The sequence below is a fragment of the Nyctibius grandis genome, chromosome 14, assembly GCF_013368605.1.
Source record: "Nyctibius grandis isolate bNycGra1 chromosome 14, bNycGra1.pri, whole genome shotgun sequence".
NCBI classification, from domain to species: domain Eukaryota; kingdom Metazoa; phylum Chordata; class Aves; order Nyctibiiformes; family Nyctibiidae; genus Nyctibius; species Nyctibius grandis.
Window position 1 is genome coordinate 2030749 of NC_090671.1, and position 26133 is coordinate 2056881.

General features: G+C 49.9%; 1 protein-coding gene across 7 annotated transcripts in view; it reads right to left on the reverse strand.

Annotated features, from left to right (window-relative positions):
* NF2 (NF2, moesin-ezrin-radixin like (MERLIN) tumor suppressor) overlaps nt 1-26133 on the reverse strand; it is a 52553-nt gene that overhangs the window by 16948 nt on the left and 9472 nt on the right. For 4 of the 7 annotated variants that reach the window (XM_068412210.1, XM_068412206.1, XM_068412208.1 and 1 more), the window contains exons 2-14: nt 24361-24486; nt 23201-23323; nt 20875-20958; nt 16272-16340; nt 15694-15776; nt 14917-14992; nt 14475-14609; nt 12045-12119; nt 10478-10591; nt 7980-8102; nt 7378-7595; nt 5939-6044; nt 362-492 (exon numbers count right to left, since the gene is read on the reverse strand). In XM_068412210.1, the coding sequence (XP_068268311.1) occupies nt 362-492; nt 5939-6044; nt 7378-7595; nt 7980-8102; nt 10478-10591; nt 12045-12119; nt 14475-14609; nt 14917-14992; nt 15694-15776; nt 16272-16340; nt 20875-20958; nt 23201-23323; nt 24361-24486 (1463 nt within the window). The remainder of the gene's footprint in view (nt 1-361; nt 493-5938; nt 6045-7377; nt 7596-7979; nt 8103-10477; nt 10592-12044; nt 12120-14474; nt 14610-14916; nt 14993-15693; nt 15777-16271; nt 16341-20874; nt 20959-23200; nt 23324-24360; nt 24487-26133) is intronic. The other 3 variants (XM_068412207.1, XM_068412211.1, XM_068412213.1) reach the window with 2 other exon arrangements.

Sequence of the window (26133 nt, forward strand, 5' to 3'; positions counted from 1 at the left end):
GCTACAGGAAAGCTGGAGAGGGGCTTTTTACAAGGGCATGGAGTGATAGGACGAGGGGGAGCAGTTTTAAACTGAAAGAGGGGAGATTGAGATGAGATATCAGGAAGAAATTCTTTGCTGTGAGGGTGGTGAGACCCTGGCCCAGGTTGCCCAGAGAAGCTGTGGCTGCCCCCTCCCTGGCAGTGTTCAAGGCCAGGTTGGATGGGGCTGGGAGCAACCTGGTCTGGTGGAAGGTGTCCCTGCCCACAGCAGCGGGTTGGAACTGGATGGGCTTTAGGGTCCCTTCCAACCCAAACCAGTCTGTGACTCTCTGATTCTATGAAATCCTGGCCCTGGGCTGGACTAGACACATGCCACATACTTCTCTTTCTCGATTTCCATGGAAAGCCTCTTCATGTCCGTATCTTTGAAGTCAAAGGACAGGCTCTCGCTGATGAGGTTGAAGCTTGGCAGGTCAGTAGGCAGTGCTGTCGTACTTGAGTTCATGGACTGCTAAAGAGAAAGAGTACAAATTAATCACTTTTGTTCACAAAAGCGTTCCTACAGCAAACGTGGTGCAACACAGAGGTAAAATCAGAGCAACACCTAAGCACGCAGTACAAGGTGCTACTTGCTAATGCTGTAATAAGGTCCTGAGCTGCTACTCCCACAGGTAACAACACACTCTTGGAGTTGGGTGTATTCTAACTTGCAGTAGAAGGATCCCATCATTTGCGTGGGGAAAGGGATGACGCAACACAGCTCACAACCCCATTTTGCCTGAAGCAGCCTCAAACTTTCTGGAGAGCAGATTACGAGGCTCTTTTTTAGCTGGTGATCTTTTAACACAGAAGATGACGAGCACTCTGAGGCGCCGCAGGAGCAGAGCAGCAAACAAGCCCAGTGTCCCAAGCCCCAGATCAGCCTGAAGAACCCCTTGCTCCATTCCCAATTTGCTCTTCCATTCAGAGCTATTGCTGCTCTTCAGAATCTATTGACAAAACTTTGTAAAATCTAGGGTTTATCACTGCTGTGCCACTTAAAACAATGCTGGACAGAAGCTGCCTCTTGGGAGACATCTGACAGATGCATCTAACATTATTTAATGTTAAATAAACATTAAATCAAATTTTAAAAGTGCAAGCTGTGAACAGGGGCAACGTGAGACCCTGCACTCCACTGCTCCCCACAGTGTGAGCAAGGAACGTAACCCCAAGGGTTAACTTGGGATGCAATTTCAGTAAGGTCTATGGAGGCACCAATACTTCTTTCTCTTCGCAGCAATTTACAGTTCCAAGTGTTTTGGAACCACTGCTAGGTTCGGTTGGAAATGCAGAGATAACGTAGGGAATCACTCATATCACACCTGAGCAAAGATTTGGGACTCTCTTCCTCCTGCAAAATGCTGTGATATCTCCCACTGACACCTGCTGCCAGGCTCGCAGATTTTATCTTCCCCTAAAAAAAATGACCCTTCTCTCAGTCAAAAATTCTGCTACACTTCTAATAAATGGGCTCATCACCAGCAGCGAAAAGCACCCTGACTCAAATCATCACTCTGCTCTTGCAGTGTGTTAGATGAGGTCGCGAGCAGTGGCAGACGCCGAGCACGGCGCAGCGGCTCCGGACAGCAGACGGTGCGCGTGGACCTGAGTCAGAACTGCTGCCAGCATGCTCAGCCCTCGTTTGGGGTATGAGAAACCCAGAAGGTCACCCATCTCTCTGCTAGATGCTCCTTCTTGCTTTAAGGGATCCCTGTTACGAAAACAACGTGCCCAAACCAGCCCTGAGTTGGGGATGGCAGATGGTGCAGCAGAGACAGGCTGCTCCGGCAGCACCCACCAAAAGCTGGTGGGATGGTTCTAGGGTACCTGCCCCAAACAACAAGATCTGGAGCTTCAGTTATTTCATTCCCTCGTTTCTTCTATTCGGGATACTCCAGGGACTGTTTGCAGCTAGCTCTGCTCCAACAAGAACCGCTAGCGCCGGGGTGGTGACAGATTTACTCTGCGCAATAACCTGCCTCTTCCCTCGCCGCCAGCCTGGAATTCACAAACAGCCAGGGCTCGTCCCCCGCTCGCCCTTCGGCCGGGCAAACCCCAGAGAGACGACATTGCACTCACCCTGCAGAGGCAGAGCTGGAACGCAAACACCTAGTACCAGCATAAACAGGGTGGTACCCAAAACTGCGCTGCTCGGCCTGGCTGGGGCGTTACAGGGAAGTCAGGCTCACGCGACAAGGAAACACGATTCCTCCCTCCCCTCTGCGATCGCCGCTAGCGCAGAGCACAGCCGCGTTAATTCTGGGGCCGGCGCTGGAAGGGACAGCTCAGGACCTGAATCCCAGTCTCGAAGGGAACAGGACAGGTCTGCCAAAGCACTTAACCGGTTTAAATACTTGCAACCCATTGACATTCCAGTCCCTTCTCTGTAAGGCACACAGGTGTTCGCAAAGCCCTCCCCACCCGAGGCTCTCCGATCTCTGCTGTGCAGGGCAGCCAGGATCAGCAGGACCAGCCTGCTGGCCTTCAAACAACCCTTAGCATTTTTTTCAGCACAAGTTTGTTGGGTTAAAAAACAAACCAAACAACAGCAGTAACAGTTGAGCAGGAATTTCAGTTGCTGCAACCATTAAGTGGAGATGCCAATTTGTCAGGGTTACTACAGCCACTGCCTCACCTGTCCTCGGCGCCGCTCTTCCATGAAGCAACGAAAAATTGGTGAAGTCAGAGAGCAGCTGAGGGCTTTTTATGCCCCTTGCAATAATCCTGGGCACGTCTTGCACAAGGTGCATGTCACTGGGACATGGGGTGATAAAGGGGACACAGACCTTTTCCCTTATGTGTTTCCTCACCCAGAACAAACTGTTACTGCATTAAAGGCATTTCCTGCAGTTAACAGAGGCGAGCACCACGCTGACAGTGTCATCCCTCTGGGGCACAGAGCAAGTGAGACAAGAGGATACAGAGAAATCCCAGAGCAAGTGATGTCATGAGGTTTCCCCCGCAAGGAAAGCTCCTCGTGTTGCTGCCACTGCCTTTACTTCGCTGCTCAAGGATTTGGACAAGCCCAAGACGGCCACTTATTACTTCAAGAGGATCAGAGAAGAGATGACTGCCTCTAGTCTCGCCAGGAGTGGTACCTGAAGGGCAATGAAGGAGGCAAAGAGCCGCCGCCAAATCAGTAAAGAATCAATTGTTCTCCCAGCCCTGATGGCCTGAGACTCAGATTCACGTCTTCTTTCTCATGCATCACCTACCAGTCCCATCACAAAAGCAGCTTGGGCTTCAAGGACTAAAAAGACACTGAAACAAGCTTTAAAGAACTAGGATGGGAGACTGGAAAGTTACAAGACAAAAAATGTTTCTTGCCTTTTCTGAAACACATCCATCAGCTCCCCCTGCTCTCGTTCCCCCAGAGGGAAGTCCTGTCTGCTCTCAGTGCCAGAGGACGACACAGCACAAGTACTGGGACCACAGAAAAGAACAAGCTCAGCGTTACACCCTCATTAAGGAAGAGAGGAGCTGGAATCCTGCACCGTTTGGCAGAGCTGCCATTCACCTGAGGGACACGAGCCTCCCAACAGCAGCTTTCAAAACTGCTCCATCCCTCAGGCCACCCCGGGCTCATTCCCTCCCCTGGGCTGCGCCTGCCCGCCGGTCCCTCCGCGCGCTGGCAGGGGAGGCAGGCTCGCCCGAACGCAGCTCTTTGAAGTGGTGCACAGGAACGGGATCTCAGCACATCTCACTCCTCTGCCCCCGCAGCAGAGCCACGAGAGAGGCCACAGGGGAAGGCGAGACCGGCGTAACAGGGGATGGAAGGGCCAGCAAGGTGTTGTCACCTGGATATGGGCACAGCGGTCACACTTGCCTCCTCCTGACCTCGAAAAACAACAGCCGTCGAGTCTGTGCGACACAGGGCTCCTCCCAGGGCTGCAGGAGGGGCAGGAGGAGCGACTGCTGCACAAGGGACCTGCCACCTAACTGGGGAGGAAAAAAGCCCCAACATAAGAAGGACATGGAGCTGTTGGGGCAAGTCCAGAGGATGCCATGAAGATGCTCAGAGGGCTGGAGCCCCTCTGCTATGGAGACAGGCTGAGAGAGCTGGGGCTGTTCAGCCTGGAGAAGAGAAGGCTCCGGGGAGACCTTCTAGCACCTTCCAGTACCTAAAGGGGCTACAGGAAAGCTGGAGAGGGGCTTTTGACAAGGGCATGGAGTGACAAGATGAGGGGGAGCGGTTTTAAACTGAAAGAGGGGAGATTGAAATGAGATATCAGGAAGAAATTCTTTGCTGTGAGGGTGGAGAGACCCTGGCCCAGGTTGCCCAGAGAAGCTGTGGCTGCCCCCTCCCTGGCAGTGTTCAAGGCCAGGTTGGATGGGGCTGGGAGCAACCTGGTCTGGTGGAAGGTGTCCCTGCCTGTGGCAGGGGGTTGGAACTAGATAGGCTTTAAGGTCCCTTCCAACCCAAACCATTATATGGTTCTAGGATTCTATGTCCCCTTCCCTCCTGGCACCAGCAGCCGTGTTGGGAAGGCCAAGGCTTTTTGGGGAAGGGAGAGGACGCAGCACCATGTGTCTGGACGAGGCAGTTCTGTGGATTGTCTCCAGGCAGATGCAGCTGGAGGGGTGGAGCCGAGCTCCATGCAACCCTACAACATTCCTGCTAACGAGGCTGTAACTCCACAGGCAGGAACCCAGCCACAGGCTGCTCACCAGCACAGGCACAGGCATTTAGGCAGAAGGGCGCGTTGCCCGGGGTTCTGCTCGTCTGACTAAGGGTGGACACAGCAACACGAGCGAATACGGACGTGTAAGCGCTGCCCAACCGTCAACACTGATGTAGCCATGCAGCAGAGTTTCAACGAGGACACTCCACCCTGTGCCCAAGTTAAACCCAGCATTAAAGAACTGGTGGATCCGAGAAACCTAATGATTGTAAAAGAAGAGCACTCCAAAGCTAAGCTTTATCAAGCACTGAGGCAGCTAGCACTTGACTGAGCGTCCCAGGGCTAAGAGCACCTGACTATTTTCCATCACTGCCATTTTTAAAAGCTCCTGAACATTTTTGCAGGGAATTTCAGAGAATTGGGATGAAAAGTATCTTCTTCTCAAGCCCTCTTCAATCTGCTCCTTGGAAGTTTCCAGAGGAGGGGGGAAGGAGCCTGCAGGTACAAATGCAAACTTCGGTACTAGACAGGTCGATAACTGCCACGTTCATCTGTTGAGTCTATTCCTGAAGCTGTCGAGCTCTTCCCCCTTCCCTCCGCAGGACAGCGAGGCCGGACCGGCCGCCGTGGCAGGTGTGAGCTGCGGGGAAGGGAGCACTCGATGGGTTTTGCAGGCCCTGCAGCACAGTCAGAGAAGCTGAGGAAAGGAACTGCCAGATGGATCAGAGCAATGGTCACTTAGGCTGGCATTTCAGTCCCCAGCAGCAACCGGGACCAGATGCTTCAAGGGAAGGTGTGAAATCCTCTTAATGGACAATTATGGAATAACTTCCCTTCAAGGAAGTATTTTTTCCAGCACATAGATGCACAGTGGCCAGTTTATACCCAAATGAATTCACAGGTTCTGAACAATGTTCATCCTACCTAACAACAAGGTCATCCTCCATTTTTTAAGTATTTAACCCTATTTTAAAAGCAATTCCTGAGCTGGTTCACTCCACATGTGCTAGCAACGCGTGGCTCTGAATGTTTGTTAAATTGCTTTCAAATTTGCCACCTTTAATTTCACCAGTGGCTCCAAAAAAAAAAAAGAGCAAAGTGATCTTCTGCTGGATGGGGTACCTGGGTGAAAAGGGCAAGCACTGCTGAGGGCTCCTGACCTTTGCTAAGTGATGCAATGAGACAGCTCATACCCCTCCACCGACGGGACGGAGATACAAGACCCCTCCAAGGTCCAGAGGAGGGCGTATTTACGGGCTGGGAACTGGGGACTACAAGACAGCTCGCTCTTACTGTATAGGACGACTTGCTGGTGATCTCCAAAAGCTTCTGCTTTGCTCTCCGCTCAGACTCGCGAGCCTCCTGAAGGTCTTGTTTGAGCTGATCAGCCTCCTTCGCCCTACAAAGGAAAACAGCAAATGGCAAATATCAGATTGAAGTTGAGAGGAATGAGAAGATGGAGAAGCAGGATTATAGTGTAGGTGCAGCATAGGCTGAGATTTGTTCCACAACAAGACCTAAACTAAAAAAATTGGGAAACACCAGAACCTCTGACATGTGGGATGTTTTAATTAGCACAAAACCCCAAGCCACAGAAGGGCAGCTCTGACATGGGCTCTGCATGAGCAGCAGCGAGTAAGGCTAAGGGCTGAAGAAGTGTGCTGAGATGCTAGAATGGGGAGAACAACCTCAGAATTTAAGTTCAGACTGACAAATAAGCCTCTACTAACGACTACTTACTACATTTAAAAAAGGCAAAAGCACCCAAGATCGCAGAGCTTGCCTACTCGCAGGGCCCAGCAATTCTAAAACCAGTATTTACCCCTGAGGCTCAAGGACCTGCTGCAAGGAGAAAGCCAAAGGAGGGAAGGAAGCTTTCTCTGCTGGACCGAAATTTGAGCAGAGACTTCCCAAGACAGAGATCAAGGCAAGAAGAGATAGACAAGGGCAGTGTTTGTCCAAGCAGAAGGGCTGACACCGAGCAAGCTCTCACACGGAAAGGAGTAATCGGTTGGAAGGAAACAAGAATGATCTTTTACTTGCTCACTACCGAATATACCATGGGATCTGGGCTCTGCTATCAAGAGGATGGAAACACCAGTTTTAACTAGAAGTGAGGACTCCAGGAGCTAGGGAGACCTCAAGGCTAACCTGAAACAGAGACCTCATGACTGGTAAGGAGAACTTAAACAAGTAAGAGGGAACTAGAGGAGCAAATGTAGATCTAACAGCCAGAAAAGAAAACCCCCAAGTGTCATTAACGTTGTCAGATACCTTGGGGAATGCAGTGGGTGTTTGCAGAAATCACCCAAAAGTAGAGCTGGCTTCAGCTGCTGCCGTCAGGGTGTGAGAGCCACAGAAGGCAGCGTGCCAAGGACCACGGTACCTTCTCCCCCGCTAGCTGACGGCCCCTTTCCCTGCTGCTTTCACCACAGTATCTCTCCCAAAGAAGGCTTCAGAGAAGGATCTCCAGCTCCAAGGAAAGATCAGGGCCACCACTGCTCTACCAGCACCGTTTCCTATGTGGGGACAGCCCAGCTGTGGTGAACAGCGAGATGGAGAGAGAAACCAGCTGAGCCTTGGGGCCATTTGCTGTTGTACACGCACAGGAGGCCAAGGGCTCACTGCAAACCGTTGGATGCACTAACTCAAGGCAGGAGCCACTCTTTCAGCTAAGTCAGAAGGGGGTTGGAAAGCAAAGCAGAGGCAGCTGCAAGGTTGTACCCTCTGACCTCCTCTCCGACTCCTCCGCCATTTTCAGTGCCAACATCTCTGCCTCTAGCACCTTCTGTTCCATCAGTCGCTTCTCCTCCTCCGTCCGGATGGCCGTGGCTTTGATTCGCTGCATCTCCTGTTCAGCCTCAGCTGCTTTCTGAGCCAGGAGCTTGGCCTCCTCCTCTGTGATCTGAGCCTTCTCAGCCAGCAAATCTGCTGTCTCTTCAGACCTCATCTGAGAATTAAGGTACATTAAGCCATCAAGAGCACTGAATGTCTCCCCGCATGTGCTTACAACCCCCGGAGCAGGGCCCTGAGCTGCTCGCTCTGCACGGCCACCATGGCCCACAGAGTCCCGTCCTTCCACAAATGCCTGCAGCCTTTTGCAGCCAAGACCTGGATGTGCCCAGGCTCTGTCCCAAATCACCCTCCTTTGTGCTCCTGCCACAGCAGGCTAGCAGGATGAAATCAACCCCATCCAGCCTCCTGTTCCCTGTCCACCAGCAGCGGTTTGAGAATAGCCACAGGACAGTCACAGTGTGCTTCCTAAAATGCTTCAGCAGGGGAAGGAGTGAGGAACAGCTACAGTGCTTCGGGAAACAACCTCCCAGAGACTTACCAGAGCCTCGTTGGCCATCGTTGCCTCTTCCTTTAACTGCATCAACCTTCTCTCCAGCTCATCTCTTGTCCTCTCAGCCTCTTCTCTCATTTGCTTCTCTCGAGCCAGGCGCTGCCGTTCCATCTAGGCCAAAGGGATTGGGGAAAGCGAGGAGAAATAACACACATTAGAAAGGCTTTCCGTAGGATGAGAAAGCGTCACTACACGGTCAGAGCACAGGACTGCACTGCTGCCTCCTCTCTGCTTATCAACACGGGGAACTTCACTGAACGAGGGTGATCTGATGCACCCTATTCCCTTGAAGAGTGCCGTTCCCAAGGCAATCCCCTGATCAGGCTGTTACCCACAGCGCTGCCCCACAAGCTGCCTGCAGCTGATTACGACCCCAGACAGCACCCTCCTACGCTGGCTCCCAGGGCAGACTCACACGAGGAGGGTCCCAAGTGCTCCAGCTATGCCTAGAGTTTCTTATGGCAAGTTGAACAGACGGCAAGACCGGGCTGAAGGGCAGTCCGAGGGCATCTTCAAAACATCAAATCTAGACACACTGCAAGGCAGGAGTTTGAAGGACGTGCATAGCTGCTGCTTCTGATCAGACATCTAACCCAGCACGCTGGAAGCTGCACTTCCACTCATTTCTAGGGGAGGTCACAAAGAGCATGACCACCCCTATCGCTTCCTAGATATGATAAATTATCTCCCCCAGCTCGGTCTGCAGGAAATAGCAATGCTGCTCCAGGAGAGAAGATCCAAGTCACGCTGAGATAACCCACCAGAATCCGGCCACCTCTTCCCAGAAGAAGCCGAGCACATTGTGCAGACAGAACGTGCCCAACAACTGCCTCTCTGCTAGCCAAGCGCCCAAAGGGAGCCATCGGGCTAATTAACACACCAAGTTGAAGCACTCTGGTACGACAGAGATGGGTGCATTATAAATATCCACACCACAGCAAGGACTCGCAGCACTGCACAGGCCACCTGCTGGGTTTAATAAGGGAAATAAGTGCGACAAGATACATTTCTCTGCTCCTCAGACACCAACTGTGTTCTGAAAGCAGGACGCCCACTGCTCTAACAGCTCTGCTTCCTTCTATTAAAGGTTCCCCTCATTAATTATCATTACGATTTGCATCCCAGTCAGGACTTCCATTAACAAGAATTCCCGATATAAAAGGACTATCTGGAACCAGTTAACTGTGGATCCTGGGGAGGGAGGAGAGAGGTGGCTAGCTCAGGAGAGGGCAGCCAACCCAGGCAGAGCCCGACCTTTCCCGGGGAGCACAAGCGCTCTGGATTCGAGAGCTCGTGCGAAGCGATAAGCTGCTGCTTGCCTTCAGTGCCCTCACCTCCCCCAGCAGCACCACTAAGCCCAGGATCTCAGGTCTTGCCAGCGTTATTCAAACGCATCAAAAACTCACAAGACTGTAAAACCTGTCCCTGAAGCCACCAGCGCTTGGACACCACGCTGCTCCTCCCAAGGAGGAACCTTTTGCTCCACTGATGCCAACTCCTTACTGACCAGAGGAATCGCCGTGGGAAGCAAGAAGCCCACCCTTCCCCAGAGGAGCTGGCCTGGTTACCCTCATAGCGACTCGTGTCCTGTCCTCTCCTGCCACCCCACCAGCTACAGGAGGGAGAACTGCTTCAGGAGGTGTCTGCAAGACAAGCCACGTCACATCTCCAGGTCAGCTGAGCACCTCAACACCGATTCCAGCACCACGCGGGCACCTCTGTGGACATGCTCAACTCCATTAACTCAGCAGTCCCTTGAGCAGAAGGCCCTCCTGGGTGCAAGTGACTGCTCTGGTTTCTTCTGCTGCTATCTAGCGGCTTTATCGCAAAAGGGACATTTATATTCTAAGCACCAGCACTCAGATTAGCTGTGCGGGTTTCAGTGAGTAGAAAAGGTCTACGAGCAGAAAACAATGATTCACACAATCCAATTTGCTGATATATGCTCATCAGCTACACGCTGCTGCCTCCAAAGAGCCGTTTCTGTCGCCTGGGCCGACCTGCAGCAGATAAAGGAGGCCAGCACCCATTAGCATGCAGGCTGCACGCCCCGAAATGTCGGCGTGCATTCCATCACCACCTAATTAGAAAATGAGGCGAAAAGCACAGCTCCCCCTCACAGCCCCTGCCTTAATTACAACCAACTACCCCAACATACTGCATCTTTCCAGCTACATCGCCCAGGCGTAAACCGAGGCAGGGACGATGCACACACACTTGCAGGACACTCAGATCAGCTCCTCCCTCCCGTCCTCCTGGTTTTTTTGATCCCAAGTGCAGGGGCTGGACTCGGGCTGCCATCAACCTGCAGTGCCAAGTTGAGAATGACTGGCGAGGTGGGAGCAGGCTACTAAAAAGAGATGTTCAGCTGGACCTTCCCTCAAAGCTGCTCCGTGTGCTTGATGTCCTTCTGGAGACTGTTCCTTCCCAAGTTCATTTGCATTTCTGATTTTGGCTCACGTCTAGTTATACGAGATGTCTCTCACCTGCTTCCTGGCTTTCTCCTCCCTGGCCTGTGCCTTCATTTGCTGGACCTCCAACGAGTCTGCCTTTCTCCTCCTCATGAAGAGGTCGTGGTTTCCGATACACAGCTGAAGAATCTATTCCAGTCAAGGGTGAAGAGTGGAGAGAAACAGCTGTACACATGATGACGATGAGGTAGTTTGTATTCCTGACACACAAAACCACTAGAACTGCTTTGGTTTGGTGCTTGTAAGCACTTCCACCCACCGATCTCAAGCCCGTATGAGGGGCGGGGAGCCAAGGCACAGCCTAAGTGCCACACCAAACACCAGTTCCTGGGCTATCAGCTCTTTGCAAAGACCAATTTTCTGTTTTCTGTGCAGCCAGCACAGAAGAGTTCTGGTGAGTTTTACACCAGCCCCCAAAAGGCATTAGGCCAAATAATGAAACAAAGCCTTCTACAGCTCCAGCCAGTTCCCTGGTTCTCACTGCTCCCTTCCTCTAGGTTCAAGGATGAACCTAGAAAAAGAAGGAAAACCACTTTCCATCTACACACAAACAGAAGGCTTATCAAAAACGTCCTTGGACGCCTTCAGTTACCTTTGCTGAAGGGTTTTGAGCACCAGTGTGGTTTCCTCTGGCACTCAAGGAGAAAGACAAGGAAGGTGGCAATACTAGAGGAGGGTTAGCAAAGGGGTGGGTACACAGAAGAATGAAAGCTCTTTTCAGCAATAAAAGCAGGTTTCTAAACTCAGATTCTTTTCTAAAGGACTGATTCACACATCTGTCTTCCATTTCACAAGTCACAAATGACTTCTCTGGAGTCAGAGGAGCTACAGCACTAGGAACCTGATGAGGGCCATGGATGAGGCCCTTGTTAGGAAGCCCCACTTCCCTACGGCATGTGAAGTACAGGACAGCCTATAACCAGGACAGCAAAGTTCCCCTCCCTCTCTTAGAAAGGATGGCAAAAATATCCCCCCTGCCTTCTGCAGGTCCCTCGTGCAACTTAACACGGTGCACAGCTACTACAGAATGTGGATCAAAGCTGCTCCAGATACCAACTCCAGAACACTAACGTCTAACACGGATGCTGAACAGAAAAGCTCAACGTAGCCCCCTCCATCCTTGTACAAGGAGAGTGTCCCCAGAGGGGATCAGCCTAGGAAACAGCCAGGACTGCGGCTCTGATAACGGAGCATCCCAGCACAGAGAGACCTACATCACAGGGCAGAATGGAACAGATCCACAGGGGAAGAAAGGGGATCTGCAGCAAAGACGGGGGTGACAAGAAAGTTTTACTTACTAAGTGCTTCCGCCATGCAGGTCAGATGTAACCACAGAGCTTAGAAAGGGAGCACAAAAACAGGGGAGGGGAAAGAGGTTCTGTCAAGGAGCTTGACTTGAGCTTCCCCCTTCTCTTCTAGAGGCTACGACCGAGTAGTAACTGCTACACCAAATGACATCTACAGTCCAGCCAACACGCTCCCGCCGACTGCTCGAAGGAAAAGCCCCAAAAGAACATTGTCTCATACTGCTGGCAGAAACTACTGCTGCAGGTAATAAAAATTACTCTGTCTGTAGACTTACCAGCTTATTCACACGCAGCTTTGATGAATTGAATTTAAAAACATCAATCTTTTTGTCCAATGGCTTAATCGTAAACTGAAAAGGAAAAAATAAAGAGGGAGAGAGTTATCACAGAGTGGTGCATTTAATAAAAACGCAGCTATAAAAGTCTTACTGAAAGCTTTGGCTCAGAGGAGGTCAGCAGTGGCAGACAAACAAGGCTGAGAGCCGTCCCCGTGGCTTCCAGCCAAGCAAGAGAACTAGTATCAAAAGCAACCAAGGAGACAACTGTTCCTCCGGTCAGAAAAACGCGAGTGCCACAGAAGCAATGAGTGTGCTGTCCACCTCCAGACTGCAATGCCCGACAGCCGGTGTCCTCTGCAGAGCACCTTGAGGAGGGCAGACAGCTCAGCACCTCCCGAGGCAAGATGCTGCTCTCCTGGCAGCTGTAGAGAATGGAGAAGGTACCGCAGAAACTCATGACACTTCCAAGGGAGGAAGAACCAGCTCAGCTACCCAATAGGTGGGCAGAAGGGTTGCATCGGGGACACAGACACAGGAGCTGCTGTCCTTGCTCGCAAGGGCTCCTCAAAAGGATTTTCCATGCGTTTTGTTCTCCACAAGTCAGCCATGTCACAAGACTGCTCTGCAATTCAAAGTAGTATCCCCTTGCTTTAACTTCTATTTACACACTCTGTGCCAACCGAAGAGCTCTAACCATGGCTTGGGTTTACCCTCTCCAAAGAGCTTACCCACAGCGGGTGTCTCAAGAGGATATGGGTGGCATCGCCAGACTCAAGAATTTCGGACATGGGGCCCCTGGATAGACAGAAGACTCTGAACTAATCAAAGGGTAGAATCACAGACTGGTTTGGGTTGGAAGGGACCTTAAAGCTCACCTAGTTCCACCCCCCTGCCATGGGCAGGGACACCTTCCACCAGACGGGGTTGCAGGTAGTTGAAGAGATGGAGTGCTCCGCAGCACAGCGTGTTTAGAAGGCATGCACACATTCCATCACTCCTCCACAGGCTACAGAAATAACCGCTGAAGACAGCGCTCGAGCAGGCAGCCTGTGTCCATTAGAGCGGGTCTATTTGTCAATACATTGTACTGCCTGAAAAGGGCTCAGCCGAACTCACCCCGGCCATGTTTTGTTTTGTCAGTTTAAGAGCCAATCTTTTAAGACTTTCACACAGGCAGACGTGCGTGAGTGTCCCTGGACACAGGCTCCGGCAGAACCCCCACCAGTCATCGAATTAACACCAGAAACATGCCAGAGGAGGAATTTCAGTTCCATGTAAACACTCAATCTTTGTTAGGAGGGATTAAACCCCTCTGCTGAGCCGACGTCGCTGCCATACCCAGCTATTAAGCCTGTTTACTATCACGTCAGGTCTACTTGTGGTCAGCTTATTACTCAGATGATTGACCTGATGGAAGGTGGCAGTCCTTGCCCCCAAGAGCAAGTTCTATTGCAGTCTTGTGTCAAGGCCTGGTTACGGGGGCTTCAACCCCCAGATTTCTGGAGGCAATGCCCCATCAGACAGCTTCCACTGCACCCATCTGTCACGGGCAGGAACGCCTGCGGGAGGGACTAAGCGCAGAGTTGGGAAGCTCCTTATTTTTAAGGAGTAAAACAAATGAAGAGAATTCCAGCACGGCCTTACTACTTATAAAACTTCGCAAGACATGTGATAAATGCAGCTGATGAGAAACCCTTTGCTTTTACTCTGATCAATATTATGTTTAGATTAGAAAACAATTTTTAATTAAGAAGTTAATTTTCTTCCTTACCGCGAAGGCAGCTGGTTTCTTTGAGCAGCTCTCTCAGATTGAAAATTGAGCCCATCAGCTTCCCCTCCACAGCCCATTGCTGTTCTCAGCTAGGTTTGGTGGCCAACGATTCAGAAGATTCATATTTACTCTCTGGATTTAATAAATAACTATCCAACAGCAGGCTTAAATCACTCAACTTCCTAATAACATTCCAGCTGTTGTGCCCAGCCCAACAGCCTGAAAACTCAAGATGATATAATGATATGGCAGGAGGCGAGAACTCTTCTCACCAGGAATACCTCTCACTATATGTCATAATACAGTATATATACACAGTAATATATACTGTAATATATACACAGTAGAGATCTCAACTTCCAAACTCTGATATTTGGGCTAAGCACATCAACAGCAATGTTATTTTTGTTGGAAAAATTACATAGAGGGTTTGAACGTACTCTAAAACCAAACAGAATAGCTCCCAGTTGACCTTGTACGCCCACTCCTGGAAGGTTTCAGAAAGGCTGGGAATTAAGGTTTCAGTTGGAGAAGCTGAGCTGCCCTTCGCTTAGCTGGTGATTGCAAGCACAGCAGACAGAGAAGCGAAGTGAAATCATTTTAAATCGCAGTTGTGTTCTTATTGCTCTCAGGGAAGAGGGGAGACGTACCCATACCTCTTTATCGCTGTATGAGATATTCCGGATCTCGTTCCATGGGAAGGAGATTTTAGGGGTCAACCTGTTGTCTGGATCATAAATATGAAGACCCAAGGCATCAACTCCAAGGAGCAGTTCAGTGCCTTTTTTATTCTACAGGAGGAAATAAAAGAGCAGAAAACCCTTTCACTCCACTCGGGTATGACATGAACCATTGCTAGCTTCACCGACCAGCCCCAAGCAGTGACCCACCAGCACTGCATACTAAGAGAGCTCCTGCCTCCCAGCAGCTGGCAGCGAAGCTCACTGCAGCAGGGACTCTCACCAACGCACCGCAGCCATCTCCCAGGTCTGCTGGCTCTCCAAGGCTCCACGCATCCAATCTCACAGCAACACAGAAGATGAAGACTAACGCAGGAGCTACGCCGGCAAGAAAACATGACCCACAACCTGCACTCACCCTAATCGCAAAGTAGTTCACTCCGTACATCTCCAAGTCCTGAGCTATCTTCAAATACTCCATTTCAGCTTCATCTCTGTCAGACAGGAAAAGGCCAGCGTTACGATGTTTGGTAGGATCAGAGAGAGGGGGGTGGCTGCTCTTTCTGATCCTAAGCACACACGAGGCTTTAAAGCCTGGACGGTCTCCATCGCCACAGGTCAAGCCTGTCTTTGCTGGCAGGATCAATAAAGTCCAACAGCAAATCCCACTCTGCAGCTCGCCGGCATCTTAACGGCCGCTGACGCCTGCGTAGCGAGATGCAGCACTGCAAGCCTTGCTTTGTCCTTCTCCCAACCCCTGAAGCATGCATAGGAAATCCCTGGCTGGGAGGCCCCTGTTTCAGGTCCATCTGACTTTAGGCTTATCCCCCACAAGGAGCATTTCACCACCCGAGGCAGCAACACACCTCATCAGTCTGAATCCCCATTTCTCTTCCTGGCCCCAAAGGCACCCTGACCCCTAGGCAGGGCTGCTGGCCTCCCGGCCCCTCTGCAGGCACTCCCCTACTGAGCATCAGTCCTCAATTCTCTCAAGGACCCCATCAGCGACCAGGGGACAGCAGGGCACGTGCAGAGCAAAGAAAGCCCTTTGCCCTTCACAAGTCTGCTACAGAGGTGTGCTGGGTTAACCCTGCTGCCAGCAGAGCTCATCCCTCACCTGCCCAAGTTCCCAAAACCCCGCTGAGTCTTCAGGCGAGAGGACTGACCCCGACCCACCGCTCCAGCACACACTCACCTCGCTCTGCCTCGGTGCTCTGCATACCAGGCTGTTATCCTTTCCTCCCACATCTCTGGAGTCATCTGGTACAGGTTTATTACCTGAGATACGTACAGAGACAGACACCATGTCACATTGCTGCTCTTGTCACAGTCTCCTTAGCCAGCAAGCAAGCCAGAAACACCCCAGCCCCAAGGAACCCCTCCCCAGCCCCACGTCCGACCTCAAGACAGGCGACTCTCAGCAGGGCACGCTCAGCCCCCACCCTGCAATCGCCCAGCGCTCGCTCAACCCTCCCAAGCACACAGCACAGCAAGCTGTTCCCCAGGCCACTGCGAGGGGATGCAGGCAGGATGAAACCGTGAAAAGAAAGAAAACATTTGCTTCTGGTTTTATTGAAACATGTCAGAAAGAGATTGAATTCTCCTCCCTCAAGACATCTTTTGGGATTGTTTGCCTTGGTAAGGAAGCCCAAGGAAAGCACAGCAGCATGCACCCCACAAGCAGTCCCACTGAGACCCCCTCTGCAAAGGGCTCTGTTACACCAACCACTACCCAGCTTGGAAACCTTCTCCTCCCTCGGCCGAGCTCCCTACCCGCTTTGGAAGCAACTCCTCTTGCGCCAAGAAGCCTCGCTTGTGGACGTTGGGATCGTAATCGCCGTACTGGAAAGAAGCACAGACATCGTACCCGCCCCACGTTAACAACACGGGCAGGTAAAACTCGTCACACTTACACATCCACCCCGTGGGGAGAGACAGTAAATGCAGCCTGCTTACACCCTTCACAGCACAACCTGTTAGAGCAGAGAACATGTGCTGCTCGGTAAACTTAATAACCCTATTTTCTTTGTCATTTGATTGCTAATAGAAACTTACATCCTCCTCCTAATCAGACAGAAGTGAAAGCAGAACAAAACTTCCCACCACCAGTTGACGTCCACTAGTTGACGTCCACCATCAGGACTAGATGATCACTGTAGGTCCCTTCCAACAGAACAATTATATTCTACTCTAATTATCATGCCCAGAAAACACCTCCTCAGATGCAGGAAAAGACCCACTCTATAGCTGAGAGGTTCTTGCCATCCCACCAGTAGTGGGACAGGGAATGAAGATTATGGACAAAGATCTGTCCCCAAAGACTGATCGATACCAGTAATTCGGGTGAAGCAGATGGTGGTTTCTCTGTCGCTGCTCACCACCCTAATGAACAAATATCAAAAAAAATTACAGGAGTTTAACAAACTCCTCTCAGGCAGGTGTGGGCTTTTCTGCCAGAGGGTCTGTTGCTCAACTAGGTCGTGGAATCCAATTCAGATTTGTTAAGTGCATCCAGTAATTACTAGTATTTGTTTAGATTTACATCTTTTTGAGCAGCATATAAAGTGACTGAGAAATAAAACTGCTTATTAACAGATTGAAAAGCCGAGTGTCCCTGCGGTGCATGTGAAAATGAATTTACCTCCTGTACAGTTTAAAAGGGCAGGAAACCGCCAGCAAACAGCACCTCGAATAACCCAGCAAGTTCAAGAGAAGAGGACGACGGAATGTGAGGCACGTCCGCGAAACGCTGCGATTTTCATTCACCTGGCAAACAGGGCTTCTGCAGTGACATTACCCAATTACACAAGACACGGCAACGTCTGCTCAAGTCACCCATTTTGCAAGGGAGACAGCCCTTCCCTCCCTGCTTTTCTGAAGAACCTCAGCTCAGGAACGACAAAATGGTGGCAATTTTTAAAGCCAAGACCAAGACGCACACGGTGGTCACGTAACAAGCCAGGAAGCTTTCCGTATCGGCCTCCTTTTAACGCCAGAACCATCCCGTTGTACAACAAAACCAGAGCTCAGCATCAAAAGTCTCCACACACATCCCCTCCGCAGCCCAGCGAGCGACGTTTCATAAACAACAAGCAGGGATTAAAGATGCAAATATTGATGTGGAGCCAGTGCAGATGCACAGGAAGCATGCAACAATCACCACTGACTCAGCCTCCAACAATATAATGTAACAAAACCACCCGGGATTTCATTCGGGAGGGTGCTGAGCAGCACCAACTGCCTTCCTTCCAAGGTCTCCAGATGCTCGGAGCTCCTCAGACAGCAGCGCGCTGCAGGCACACGTCCCTTGAACCCACATCAAAGGGGAACAGCAATAAAAACGTGGCACCGGCAAAGGAAACAACTCCAATAACCTTGGAGAGGCAGAAAATAAATCATCTTTAGGTGATGAAAATAATAGCAAATGGGATTAACGCGATTATTTTCTGTTGTGATCTACCGTGGAGATCCAGGACTAAGTATGGATTATGTGATTGTCATGTGGTGAAAAATATTGCCATGTCCCAAAGGAATATTTGTACTGAGAGAGAGTCTGGATGAGAACATTAATTATTCACAAGTCAAAAATCAACAAATGGCTTAAGTCTTGCAGTACATGTTGGCTCAAATGATTCAGCAAACATACTTTCAAAGGCTTTTTCAATAAAATCATTATTTCAAAACTGTCATGGAATTTCAGCTCCTGTTAATTGAACTATATGATTAATATGGTTACACATGGAAGTTGCCTTTACCTCATTCATACACGTGGCTGACATCGTCCTGGATAAACACAGGCATGTTTAGCTTCAATTAACACCAAGTATTGTTTGTTTGGGGGAAAAAAAACAGAATTAAAATAAAAGAGCCCTTTGCTAGTGCTACAAGATTTGAAGTGCTGAGAGGGCTGCAGCGATCTGCATTTAAGGGGCAAGAAATGGAAGAACCTCCTGGCCATTCCCACCTTCTGCCAGGACGTATTTTTCAGTAGATTCCACGTCTCTCACAGCTATTTAAAACCTGAACCGCCTCCAACATCTGAGAGCAGTGTGGGTGGTTTGAATGCAGGGCTAGAGGGGAAACCACACGGTAATTCCCCAAACGAACACAACGCTCTAGAAATAAATAAGCTTTTATTTTTATGACCCCCACGCTTACTTTGTTATTGCAGGTAGGTGTGCAACAACAGCACAAACCAACCTGGCTGTCAATCAAATGGCTACATTAGATGCAAACACACCGCTATGTCAGGCTATTATGCCCCTAATCATGCAAATCAGCACGTTATTAGTGAAATTACTATGCTCAGTGGCCGCTTTCCTGTCCAGAAAGGACATCATTATCCTATTTAAGTGGAAGGAGGTGACCTGCAACATCTTTCTTCCCAGCTCCGTACTGAAAACGTGCTTTCAGCTTTCTCCTTTGCTGAAGAAAAAGGAGACGGGGCAACCCAGCCTGGAGGGGCTGCAAGGAACGGCGAGGTCTGATGCAGACATGAAAGCACATTATCAAAGATCAGAAGAGGCATCCCTCTTTCACCTTCCCACAATCTCTGTGCAGAATCAAGACGTGCAAGGTTAGGAGAACTGCTCCGACTCCAGCTGACCTCCTCCAGACGACCGAGCGTCGAGCACGTCGAGGGTGCTACTGAGCGCAAGGTCAGCGGCCACGCTGCAAGAAGAGAAAGGGGACAGCACAAGTGTCCTGTACCAAATCACAGCCTGTTCCCGAGCGCACGAGCAGGAGCTGTCACGGCCAAGAGTTAATAGCACTCAATATTTACCCAATGGTTTATTCATTTTAGCAACAGGGAAAGTCATCCCCTACATATCCTCAGCTCGGCAGGTCAACGGAGAAAAAGCCAAGTAAGTGTTTACTCATGCATTCTAATAAGAGTGATGAATGTTTCACACAAATAGAAACATTTCTAAAAGCAACTTGTCTTTCCCTGGCTCATGAGTCTCTCAAACAAAATACGGTTTCATCAATATTCCGCCTATGAGGAGAAAACATCTTTTTCTAGTGAATTCAAACATTCATCACCAAAGAACAGCGCTGCCCGTCACCCAGGGCTGCATTCAGACAAACTGGGCATGGACTAAAGGGTTATGAGGAAGATTATACAGCAACACAGAAAGAGCCATGGCAGAACACTGAGGACCAGCCTCTGCTTTCAACCAGCCTGGATCAGGCCCTCTCTTCAGGCCCTCTCTTGGATCAGGCCCTCTCTTCAGGCCCTCTCTTGGATCAGGCCCTCTCTTCAGGCAACGGAGCCACCTGCACCACCAGCTAAGTGGTCTCACAGACCAGAGAGCTACCCTGCTTCTCCAAAACTGCTCGACAGTCGTGCTCCTCAAGGACAGGCAGATGGGCCAGACCCAGGGCACGGCCACCTGCCTACGGTCCTGCGAGCCAAAACGCCTCCCTAAATGGCATCCAGAGAGTCAGAACCGACTACGACCACGAGGCTATGGAGATACCGTAGCTGGGCTGCGACCGGACTCCAGTCGCTCCTCTTCCAAAGACGTTATCTTTACACATATAAGAGGGAGATTAGCCAGAAGACTCGTTAATAGAGCAGCAGTACATGATGTGCACATACAGCGATAAATTACTTCCCCTCCTGCAAGAACATCCCCACTTCTGAACCTTGGGCTGCTCCTTCTGTCCCAGGAGTCCCTCTGCTGTAGGCCGCTGCAAGCTGTCCAAAGCTGCATGCTCCAGACTGGAAAACAGTGTTCTCTTAAAGAAATCTACAGCAAAACGCACTGACTCCGGGTCCAGAGCAAAATTCAGCCAAGGAATGAGGGAAACTTAGTGACCATTGACTTCTTCCTCTGCCTAGTGAGGCCAAACACCCAAGATCAAACCCAAGATAAAGGGAGAAGCCTGTAAGAGCCCTTTAACACTGCACTAACACAGCACATTTTGAGGCTGTAGCACTCAAAATAAAGCAGTTATCATGAGGACAAGTATTCTGGGGAAGCAGTGGAGCTGTGAGTCCCACGGCTGGTTTGCCTCTGGCTACAACAGCAAGAACAGGGAGGAGATCCAAAAAAGCACGGGCTCAGGGAATTCACCTGCTCCAGGAGTAAGCCACACTTGAGCAGGCACTGCAGCTCATCAGCTGAGCACTTGCTAAAGAGTCCTGGAAAGAGAAAGCAAAAATCTGTCCAACATCTGAAGGCAGCCAGGAACCTGCAGCGCGGAGAAGGCGATATTGCTAGGGTAGTCCCCTCACTTCTGAAGTTTTAAGAACTCCCCCTGCCTCCCCCTTCCTCAGGAAGCAGGTTTATTGCAGAGCCTCTCTTCCCAGGAGCAACACTAACCCACCGCCCGATGTCATCCAGCCCTTGGAGAATCCTCCCGTGCCTACCTTGGCTTGGACGGCGTAAGAGGCCAGCAGGACAGAAGCTTCAGGAGGACAGTAGATCTTCTCATCCAAAATCTGCTTCTTCACCTGCACGTAGCACCAAAGGACACATAACACACGTTTAGTGGAGCAGTGCAAAGCACGACTGTCACAGCAGATGGCTGCAGTTTGTTTTAACTTGAGCTGTCAACCACACAGTTAATTTTCCTGACGCTAATTACAGTTCAGGCCCAGGAAGTCTCTGGTGGCTCAGAAGGGAAGGGCTCAGGCTTTCACGGGCCACCTTTTTCAGACAGGTTTGCGAGAAGAGCTAAATTTATACGTGGAAAATGACAGAACCTCTATCCCATGGCTAAAGGCAAGAGGAGGTAAAAAAATGTTCTGTCTGTAAACACAGAGATAAAACCTCTTAAGGCATAAGCTACGGATTGATACGACATCTATACATACCACTATAGTAAAAAAGAAGTCTGCAGCCGAGTCTCTGAGCACACAAAGGTTTTGCTCTGGGATATTCAGGCCTCACTATGAGTCAGTGCTCACCTGTGCTCGAGGCCAATTCCCTCCAACCCCACCGGCAGCAAGGAGAGCTGCGGGTCACCTCCGTGGCAGTGCTTTTAGCAGCAGGCAAAGCCCTGCACACCCTCCCACGGGAACCAACGTGCAGTTCCCAAAAGCCACAGCTTTGAGTTTCCTGGCTTCTGTGCATTAAAAAATTAAACCTGTCATGTTTGATATTTTTTGGTTTTGCACACTTAATTTTCCTGAATAAAGACAGAAAAAAAAGCGTACTATTTCCTGGGAGACTTAAATGGATTGTCACAGAGATGCAGTAACATCAGCTTGAATTTATAACTTCCTTTGAGTCCTCAAAGTTGGTTACAACATCATTGCAGAAGATATTCTCCTGCATTAAGATAAAAACAGGAGAGTTTGCAAGCTTATGTGCGCTCCCGTTCTCCATACACGTTACAGGAGCCCAGGCTCCTCTCATCATCAGAAATCCTAGTGGAAAAGTCACGGTCTGCATTTATAAAATGCAGCTTTAACTGCTTTTCCTCTCCAATTTTCCTTTTCAAAGATGCCAGCAGCAGTTTTCCTCATCAAGGATAAAACCCATGGCAAATGGGACGTTTAAAAACCGCCCTACAGAGACACTAGTGCATAAGACAGACCTTGGAAATTAACAGCAACACTTTGCATTTACAAGTCCTTTAGATGTGAAGAACAAAGATGAACTTTGGAAGAGTGAGGAGTACCAAGAAGCTGGTGAGCTCACTCTGATACCCATCTGAAAGGGCAGGGCACACTGAAGCCTACAGTGGTATTTCCAAGAGCATCCAAATCCAGGTGCCTCTACTTTGGTGTGACAAGCATAAGAATGAGTGTCTTTATTTTTATAACTTATTTACTTTAGAAACTTCAAATTAACAGCCACAGAGCAGCTGAAACACCCCAATAAGTACGTAGGGGTCTGACCAGGACTACTCTGCTCCCTGTAACCGTAGTTGACACAACCCTTCACAGGACATAGTTTCAGAAAATTGATCTTGTCTGAAAGAGAGCTCCTGTGACAGACGCTCTTCGTGACCAGCCACGCAGCACTTCTACAACAACACCAGCTGAGCTGATTTCTCAGGACGCAAAGTTTTGTAGCGTACTTTAAATAAAAAAGAAAAAAGCCTGAAGATGCGTTCAGCACAGTTTCCAAACGCTATCGTAAGGGCAGGAGTTACTGGGGCAGGTGGGAGCGTTGGGTTTCCCCTTCTCCTCTGACGGAGCTGTGCTTCTGGGATTTTCTTCTGCTCCAGTTATTTGGAGGCTGTTTTGCGAAGAGGTGAACCTCGCTGTACAGCCTGAACACCAAACAGGCTGGCTGCATTCTGCTCTTGAGGATGAAATTCTCCTCCTCACGGAACGATGCTATCATGTACAAAGGCAACTGCCATCCCTCAGCACAACTGGCATCCACACCCTGCAGAGAGGTGGACTCCAAGGCTGTGCGTGTCATTCAAGCCCACATCTGACAGATTCATTTCCCCTCGTTACCACACACTAGTATTACAAATCACCTCATCATTCCTGACAGCCAGTTTACGAGGTCTGCAAGTCTGGGCATCTGTGACTGCTTCATCCAGACAAACCATCTTTGACCTATTTTAAGGAGTTTTTGTTGTTGAAGACAACTCCCTTTGGAGAGGTGCGAACCTAACGATGAGGTTCCACACTCTGCTGACCAACTTTCTGACCCTGGAACCTTCTCGCACTTCTGCTCATCCTGGCTCCTTCTCCCTTGGGTTGGAAAAGAGTGTACTGACAGGGCTCCTACCTGCAGGAAGAACAAGTGCTGCGTGATTTCCTGGACCAGTTCCTCCTCTGCGTTCTCAGGATAAAATTTGGCCAGGAAGTGAAAGGTGACAGGCTCCTCTGTTGGGACATCGTGATCCAGAACCTGTAAGATACAAGAGCCTTTCAGCTGGTCTTTCCAGCTTCTTCAGGGCTCTGTCTCTTGAAGCCAAGACACAGCTCCCTTCTGTTCAGACCAGCACATCTTTTGTCAAGCACTTTAGATATCTAGAACAGACCAACCAACCTAAGTAGTTCAGAAATCACAGTTAAAAAAGGAAAACAAATAAACATTTCTGACACTTCTAAGGATGCAAGAAAACAAACAAGGCAGAAACAAACAGCATGCGAAATGAGGCAGGAACGGTTGATCCTGATCTGCTGTGCACACACTGCCTCTGCCGAACCTCGCAGAGCGATGCTGTATCCTGCTACGCCACCACCTGACTTTCTCCTTGCTTCCCTGTGCTGCCTCCTCTTGTATTTCAGTGCTGTTCCTTGCTACCTTCCTATTGTGCTGGCACCATCCAGTTCAGATTCATGTCAGTTTAAAACCTTGGCATGACACACGAGACACCCAGACCTCCCTCACAGCCTTGATTACCGTCTGGTTTTAGTGTAACACCCTTTGGATGCAAACAGACCCACATTATCACTTCTGTAACCCACCCCTCAGCAATCTGAGCCTTGCATATTTGGGAAGTGTTTCCACTCTTATCTCCATCTCCTTTTCACTCCTCTGGTTCTCCTCCTCCCCAGTTCTTTGTATGTCTCAGCAACAAAAGAAGCCAAGATGCAACTTCACTTTTCGGCTAAAGATTTTGTCATTCAGGGGCACAGAAGAGAGACTTCGAGGTTTCATTTACATTACAGCCACCCTGAAGCAAGGCATCCCAGCGTGGCTGTCTCCAAAATGCATCAAGGGGATTCAGTGTGCACGGTCTGAGACTCCACACCTCAAAAGGAGCTGGGGTGGGGTATCTCTGCCAACTCTTCCCCGTTTGACTTACAGACACCATGGGGATGAGATTTAAACACACTTCGATACCACACGTAATGTGACCTTGGGTAATCAAAGAAAGAGGAAAAAAAGTACATCCTCCTTTGTCATCCCACACCTCTCAAGGGAAATTTGGTGCCAACCTTCTTGTCCATTTTGAGCCAAGCCACCGTATCCTTGATCGTGTATTGAAGCCCGAAGAACCAGGTTTCTCGGAGTCCTAGTGTCCTGCATACTAGATCGAACAGGTCCTTCCCTTTCCACTTCACCTGCAGGAAAGCAAACAGGAAGCTGAGTTACAAAGATGGATTCAGAACTTCATCTCCATTCAACCCAATCCATTCTCTTTTCACCTCACAACACCTTTGCGAGTGTGGAGAAGGCATCTGGTACAGATAAGGAAACATCCGAACGAAGCATACTTTATATCTTTCCATCTGATCTCACCTGCCCATCACCAACTCCTCCCTCACTAGGAAACTGAGATGATGGTTTTTTCCACCCCAGCAAACACCACTGTAAATAAACCCGCCCTGTTTCTTCCTCCAGCAACCCACCGACATTCAACAGAGGTCCTGAAGGGTTTGTTGAGGTTCCTTTTGAGCCATGCGCTGCTACGAGCAGCCTGTTTCCAGCAAGAAATAAAAATCACTCTTAACTGCCCCTTGGTGGCTTTAATGTCTCTACCTACAGCCCCAGGAAGCCCCACACAAACTCCAGTATCAGCAACAGGGCTTCACAGACAAGGGCGCATCGCACTCCCAAAAAGCATGAGTCAAACGATCTGTGTATGAAGTGCGTTCGTCCGGAGCTACCCCCCCTGCGGAGGTGAGAGGGAAAAAGAGCTCAGGAAAATAAAATTATCCCTGAAGTCAGCGGTTCTCTCTGGGTAGAATCAAACTGTGTTTTCTGCTGAAAATGTTGGTAACAAAAGTAGCTCAGGAGCAGAGAAAACCGGTCCTGCTCAAAGCCCACGTCCTTCGAGCGATCTTGCCGCTGCATCTATGTTGTCACTGAAGTTTGCTCATAAAAACAGAAGGTGTTGGGAGGCAGAAAGGTGAAGTGGGACATAAACCAGATGAATCTAATATGCCAAAGCCACTTTAGTCTTCCATCTGCGCCCTGGAAACAATTGCTGGACCGAGACATATGGCCATTACTCTAAAGCCCGAGGGTGAAAGGATCTGGGCACATTCTCTTGTCACTACAGCTCAATCTTGGTGCCACCTGGACAGCATCAATATTAATGCTCAGGCAGGGCAGGGACCGCTGGGGCGGGCGCCGCGCCGCTCCCGCTGTCCCCCACTGCCGCCTCGTGGGCAAAGCCGCTGCGGACGAGCTTATCGCCGTTCTGCTGGCTTTGATTAAACGAGTATATCGCTATTTTCTCCCCCTCCCAGGGCACACGCTGACAGTCCCAGAATAGAATAAAGCCGACGCTACCCTCCAAAACACACCACCCCCGGCCGGCGCGCCACAGCCTCTCCGTAATTCATATCAAGCGCCGTCAACACCTCGAGGTCAAAAACACCAGGAGGAGCAAGTTTTGCAGCACTGTAATTATAAAACCTTAATTTCACGCATTTAGCTAGCCTCCAGCCCTCGTGATGAGCTCCAGCTCTGCACAGGACGGCTCAGATTGCAGATCTTTTCCTAACTATTATTTTAAGAGGGAGGGTTAATTTGAGGGTCCAGACAAAACAGAGCGAGACACATTTAAACAGCTATTTTGTATTATTTCTGTAGGCACATACAAACATGCTGCCATCAAAGGGCTGTTTCTTAACTAGAATTAAAATGCTTTGCATAAAGCGTTATTGGCTTTTTCTTTCCTTTCTGCAAAGCCCACGTTCCAGCCCAGTGCTTCAGAGGAGCGATCGGTGCCCACGCACACAGCCCTGCACCAAACTTTTCCC